Below are 6,813 nucleotides of genomic sequence, written 5' to 3'. Positions count from 1 at the left end.
GTGAAGTGGGTATGAGGGGGATCAGAGGCCAGGACTCGAACTGATCTCTGATACCAATTGTAAGGAGTAAATACTTGGAAAGGAAGAACACGAAGAATAGAAGGTAGTGCACGGCACAATGGCCGGATTACTCAGAATAAGTTTGGTTTTATGTCATACATGCCCCTTCTCCTCTCTGCCTTCCCCCTACTTATACAATGGACTCAGACATGCCACATTGGGCCAGCTACTCTTGTACTGGGTCGACGGAGCCTTTTGGGCCGGAAGGCCAGAACAGCTTCATCTTTAGCAGCAGGTGAGGATACAGCTTCTATCCCAGGCGTGTTCTCTTCGCTTGTCACGGGCAGGGGCAGGCTGCTAACAAGGTCCCCATTTTCCTTGAGCATAGGACTGCGCCTCTGATCTCTCCCATCAGATAGTGGGTGCTGTGTCATAATTTGGGTAACCTGAACCAATTGCTCGTTTGCTTGAGCTGATCGCCGTGCGGTCAGTGATCGTTGAAGTTCTCCATCATATGCTTGCTTGACTGTGATTTCATTGTTTTGGCAGAGAGTAAGGAGCTCTGGGAATCTCTCAGCAAGATTGTCATGCCCATCCCAAACATCATGCCAGAAGGACGTTGTTGTTCCATCCGCCAGGTTCACCACTGTGATTGCACGATAGATGGGCAGCAGAGATCTCATTGTGTCCCAGTGATTACCAACGAGATTTCCTGTGAGTGAGGCAATGCAAGCGTTCCTTGTGACCCATTGTGCCCAGGATGATGGATTGTTGGGAGTGAAGCCTGTGTATCATCTTCAGCAAAAGACAGGTGTTCTGAATACCAAAATCTGAGGCCAAGGCCGCCTAGTTCCTTCGTGTCACATACATGTTCCCACGCCACCATGCTTTTTCCGGCTGCTGATGTGCCTGTGCCAGACCAGAGAAAGTATCTCCGTTTCTGATCTACCTGTTCTATAATTCCTGGAGGGATCTCCATGGCATAGATGAGTTGACTGTCAAGAACAGAATTTATGAGAGTTGCACGGCCCATTTGGTTGAGAAGGGAGGCTTGCCATCCTGCAAGGTATTTATCACACTTGGCGATGCTAGGTGCAAAGGCAGAAAGGCCAGCTTTGAGTTTGATAGTGGCAGCCCAAGGTAAGTTTGTGGGAACCCTTCTCGGCGGCATCCAAGAGCAGAGATGCAGTCTCCAATAGTTTCTTCATCCATGTAGATTGGTACTGCTGTACTCTTTGCATAGTTTATCTGCAGCCCCGTTGCACTGGCAAATTGATCAAGGATCGTTCTCAGGCTTTGGACATCTGTGAGCTCTCCTCTAACTAACAGCAAAGTGTCGTCCGCATATTGTAACACGGGGTAGCTTGTGTTGTCGACCATGGGGGGTGTCTTATTAGAGCTCGGTCGCGCGAGCCTGTCACTCTAGTCAGTTGGAGGGCTAAAGAGGTGGTGTAGTGACATGGTTCAGGCCCGGCCCAACGGTTGGGCCTCTGCCTGGGTTGTGAGCTCTTGAGCCTAGGAAATTGGGGAGGTCCATCCGTCTTGAACGGAAGGGCAAAGCCGAATCGTTTTACGTTTCGGAATGAGAGAACGGTCAGCCCAGGGGGTTGACATTTTTTTTTTTTTGCGTCCTGTTGAACAAATGTTCAGTAAGTTGCGAATTAACAACTTCAGTAGCTCGGCTATGAACTGTAGAAACGCTGGCATCTTCGCGGGGAGGGTCGGCGGCGGCGCCTCGAACCGCAGCACGTTGACGGCCTGCCTGACGGTGGGCCGCAGTCCGCGGTCCGGGTGCGCGCACCAGAGCCCGACGAGCATCGCGCACGCCATCTCCCGGCCGTCGAACTGGCCCCGGAGCCGCGCGTCGAGGATGGTCCCGGCGCCGTACGAGTCCCAGACCCACTGCACCAGGTGGACGAAGTACTCCTCCTCGTCCTCGTCCCCGGCGCGCCGCACCGCCGGGCGCCTGCCGCAGGCGATCTCGAGGAGCAGGACGCCGAAGCTGTACACGTCCAACTCCACGGTCGCCCTCCCGGGGAGCACGCACTCCGGGTCCATGTACCCCATCGTGCCGGCGAAGCCCGTCGTGTGCGACCGCCGGTCGTCGTCGATGAGCCGGGCGAGCCCGAAGTCGCCGAGCTTGGCGGTGAACGACGCGTCCAGCATCACGTTGCTCGGCTTGACGTCCCGGTGCACCACCCGCCGCTCGGCGTCCTGGTGCGGGTACAGCAGAGCTTCGCCGACGCCGACCGCGATGCGGTACCTGACCGGCCACGTCAGTTGGCTGTCCGGCCCGTAGAGGTGACCGTCCGAGCTACCGTTGGGCATCAGCTCGTAGACGATGAGAAGCTCGTCGCCGCCGCTGTGGCACCAGCCGTTGAGCTGCACGAGGTTCCGGTGCCGGAGACGGCTGATGATCCTCACCTCGGAGACGAACTCCTTCCAGCCCTGCCGAGAGGTCTCCGACACCCTCTTCACGACCACGTGGCGGTTAGTGTCGGTCAACGGCCCACGGTACACGGAGCCGAAGCCGCCTCTCCCGAGTCTCCGGTCGTCGGAGAAGTTTCCAGTGGCTGCGGCGAGCTCGTCGTAGCAGAATCGTCGGGGCCCGGTCACCCCCTGTTCGAGGTCGTCGTGAACAGGTTTGCCGCGGAAAAGTCTCGCATCTTTCGGTGTTTGATGTTTGGATGCCTTCGTCACCGTCATGATCTTGGCACTCCGGCGCCGTTTCTGCGGACTGATGAGGCACCATGATGACGACAGACAGATGATGAACAACATGAAAGCGAAAGACACGCCGGCGACAGCTTCCGGTTCTTCGAGTCGTCTTTTGTCCCAGCGCAAACGTTAGATTGTTGTTAGATAGTATACTTGTTGGATATTCAGTGTTGACAACCACAAGTCGTACGCAATGCAACACTCTCAAAAACGTTCTCACCGTGGTAGCATCCGTTGCCAGCGGCGAACCCATCTCCGACCATCCCGTCCGTGCACCTGCACCGGTGACCCCACGTCCCTCTTGGCGTCTCCACGTCATGGCACGTAGCGTTCTTGGCGCACGGCTGGGCGCCGCTGCTGGTGGCGTTCGAGCACGTCCCGTTGAGCCACCAACCCAGCTCCGCCACGCCAAACTCCTGCGACGGGGCCGCCACCGCCGCGCGCGGTGCCTCTCCGTCGTACAACGCTGTCAGCGCATCCCCGCAGCCGGTGCCTTCCACCTTCTCCCACGCCATGAACTGGCCCTGGCCGCTCTCCGCCTCAGCGCTGTTGGGCAGCGGTGGCATCTAGGAGACTGTTGGCGCCGGCTGCCGGAGTGGACAGCACGACGGCGATCTACAACGCTCGGCACTCACTCGTCGGAACTCGCCTGAACTGGTCCGCGGTCACCACGAACAAACGAACACGCGAAACTGGCGCTGCCAAACGTTGCAGCTTTTCTCGGCTTCCTTCTTTGCTTCTTATTCTCGAGTGGTTACATGGCGTTCAACGCCCGGGATCCCCGCCACGACCCGTTCACGACTGCGCCGTGCCTGCCTAGCGCAGGAGCGAATTTTGTGCGCGTCGTGGCGGAGCGACTGACTCGGTCTTGCCGTGAACGCAGCACGCCTCAGACCTGACCACTCTACACATGCAGCTAGCTAAGTTCAGAAATGTAAACATGAGCCTGACAATGCATCTAAAGCTATTTACATCAGGATGGAACATGCACGGGATTCAGCTTAACATTTCACCCCCTAATCCCGCTGCACTTCAACAACACCTAGCTGCTGACGAAGCTCAACAAACCTGACACGCCCAAGTGCCTTTGTCAGTATGTCTGCAAGTTGCTCATTGGTGCTCACATGATCAATGTCGACTTCACCTCTGTCCACACAGTCACGAATGAAATGAAATCGTGTATCTATGTGTTTACTCCTGTCATGGTGTACTGGATTCTTGCTTAAAGCAATGGCTGCTTTGTTGTCAACCAGGAGCTTCACCTTTGGTGCCTAGTATGCCCAGCAGTTCACCCAGAAGCCTGCTGAGCCAAATGCCTTGGCATGCTGCACTTGCACTTGCAATGTACTCAGCCTCACATGATGATAGGGCCACAACCCTTTGCTTCTGGGACACCCAAGTCACTAGGTTTGAACCCAACAAGAACACAGAGCCACTTGTGCTCTTCCTGTCATCCACATCTCCAGCTAAGTCACTATCACTGAACCCAACTAGTTCTGTATCTGGAGTGTTCAGTTTCTTATACATGCAGCCATAATTAACAGTACCTGCTAGATACCTTATTATTTGCTTGACTGCTGCCCAGTGACTTGATCTTGGTTCTTCCATGTATCTGCTGACAATTCCCACAGCATATGCTATGTCTGGTCTAGTGTTGACCAAATATCTCAGGCTCCCAATGATGCTTCTGTACTTGGTTTTATCAACAGGTGGTGACTTGTCATTTTTGCTCAACTTCAATCTGTTCTCTATTGGTACATGACAGGAATTGCAACCTTTCATCCCTGTCTGTTCTAGTATCTTCAGAGTGTATGAGCTCTGACACAGTGTAGTCACCCCTTCTTTCTGATCTACCTGAATTCCCAAGTAATAAGTGAGCAGTCCCAAATCACTCATACTGAAGCTTCTCATCATCTCCTTCTTGAAGGCTTCAAGTGTTTCTTTGCTTGGCCCAGTGATTATCAGGTCATCCACATAGACTCCCACCAGAAGATACCCACTGTTCTCTGATCTTCTATAAACAACATGCTCCAGTGGATTTCTCTCAAAGCCAAGCTTAATCAATTCATTGTCTAGCCTTGCATTCCATGCTCTTGGAGCCTGACGCAGCCCATACAGAGCCTTCTTCAGTTTGAGCACTTTGCCACATCCATTTTTGACAACAAAACCTGGAGGCTGCTGAACATACACCTCCTCAATTAGATCACCATTCAGAAAAGCTGACTTCACATCCATATGATGCACTTGCCAACCATTTTGTGCAGCTAAAGCAATCAACAGTCTCACTGTTTCTATTCTTGCCACTGGGGCAAAAACCTCATCAAAGTCCACCCCCTCACGCTGAGCATACCCCTTTGCAACCAGTCGAGCCTTGTGCTTAATGATGTTACCATCAGGATCTTTCTTCACCTTGAAAACCCATTTAAGCCCTATTGCTCTGTGCTTTGCAGGTAATGCTGACAGCTCCCAAGTCCCATTTTCTTGAATTGACTTCATCTCAGCTATCATAGCCTTCCTCCAACACTCTTCATTTAGTGCCTCATCAACATTTCTTGGTTCTTCTGCTGCAATGTAGCACACACCACTATACTCAAAGCCATGGACTTCATCAGTTGTGTCATTAATATTGTCCAGTGTTCTAAATCTCATTGGCACTCCCTCTGAATCCACTGTATTTCCAGTAGGTGGTGTTGCATATTCTATTGCTTGTGCAGGAGGACTCCCAGGAGGTGTTGATGCATTTGATCCAGCACTAGAACCTGTGTTGATAGACCACTGAACTTGGGATGGTGACCCCTGATCTGGAACCACAGGATCTGTTATGTCTTCTGCACTTTCAATTTCAGTTACTTGTTCCTTGTCCGGCAACATGTATAATGCTCCACATCAAACACTGATGTCACTGGATCTGCCTGGGTTTCTTGCTTCCAATTCCAACCCTTGCTCTCTTCAAATATGACATCACGTGAAATTTGCAATTTCTTTGTCACAGGATCATAAACCCTGTAACCCTTTGTTCCTGTCTCATAGCCCACAAACACCATTTTGGTCGATCTGTCAGACAACTTGGAGATACCTGGCCCAACTGTCTTCACATAAGCAATGCAGCCGAAAGTGCGAAGATGATGTACCTTGGGCTTACAGGTTGTGCCATGCTTCAAATGGAGTCCTGCCTTGCAGGCTCTTGGTTGGGGCTCGATTCAGTAAATACACTGCAGTGGCAACTGCCTCTCCCCAAAACTCACCAGGAACTCCTTTGCTTTTCAACAGGCATCTGGCCATCTCTACCATAGTACGGTTGTGTCGTTCAATGACTCCATTCTGCTAGTGGTGTGTAAGGAGTTGTGGTAAAGTGTTTGACTCCATGCTCATCACAATACTGTTTGAATTCAATGGAATTAAACTCTCCCCCTCGATCACTCCTGAATGCACGAAGCTTGCAGCCTCGTTCAGTTTCTGCCAGAGCCTGAACCTTCTTGAAGCATCCAAATGCCTCATCCTTTGTTGTCAAGAACTCAACCCACATATATCTAGTGTGATCATCAACTATGAGCAGAAAATAGTTCTTACCACCAGCTGTGCTTGGTTTGATCTTGCCACACAAATCTGCATGTACCAGGTCCAATGGCTTGTCGGCCTGGTAGTTTGCAACCTGTGGGAATGGGAAACGGTGTTGTTTTCCCAAAGCACACCCATCACAGAATTCTTCAACCCGATCTAGCTGGGGTATTCCTTCCACCATCTACTTTGTCCCGAGCTCCCTGAGCGCTCTGAAATTCAGATGGCCATAGCGACCATGCCAGAGCCAGGCCTGATCAGTCTGCCTTTGCCACAAGACAAACTGGTGCTGTAAACTGCATACTCAACAGATATAGACGGTTTCTGACATGGGGTGTGCACGTGCCAACAAGTGAACGCTCAACATCAAACACATTGGCAAAAACCATCTTCTATCACAATTTTGCAGCCTCCTTCTTCTAATTGGCCTAGACTGACAATGTTGCTTTTCAGTTTGGGTATGTAGTATACTTCAGAGAGTACCTTGTGCCCGTTCTTCTTGGTCTGAAGGAGCACCGATCCGATGCCCTTGATGTC

At 51.9% G+C, this 6,813-nt stretch overlaps 1 protein-coding gene across 1 annotated transcript in view; it reads right to left on the bottom strand.

The window, feature by feature from the left end:
- Positions 1-203: 203 nt before the first annotated feature.
- The window catches only part of LOC136503592 (cysteine-rich receptor-like protein kinase 10), a 31,086-nt gene continuing 24,476 nt past the window's right edge, over positions 204-6,813 (bottom strand). The window contains exons 3-5 of the mRNA XM_066498617.1: positions 5,439-5,470; positions 1,641-2,807; positions 204-784 (exon numbers count right to left, since the gene is read on the bottom strand). Of these exons, the coding sequence (XP_066354714.1) occupies positions 204-784; positions 1,641-2,807; positions 5,439-5,470 (1,780 nt within the window). The remainder of the gene's footprint in view (positions 785-1,640; positions 2,808-5,438; positions 5,471-6,813) is intronic.

Source organism: Miscanthus floridulus, chromosome 14 (assembly GCF_019320115.1).
Source record: "Miscanthus floridulus cultivar M001 chromosome 14, ASM1932011v1, whole genome shotgun sequence".
Lineage (NCBI taxonomy): Eukaryota > Viridiplantae > Streptophyta > Magnoliopsida > Poales > Poaceae > Miscanthus > Miscanthus floridulus.
The sequence above is the reverse complement of the archived record's forward strand: the minus strand, read 5'-3'. Positions and strand labels throughout refer to the sequence as shown.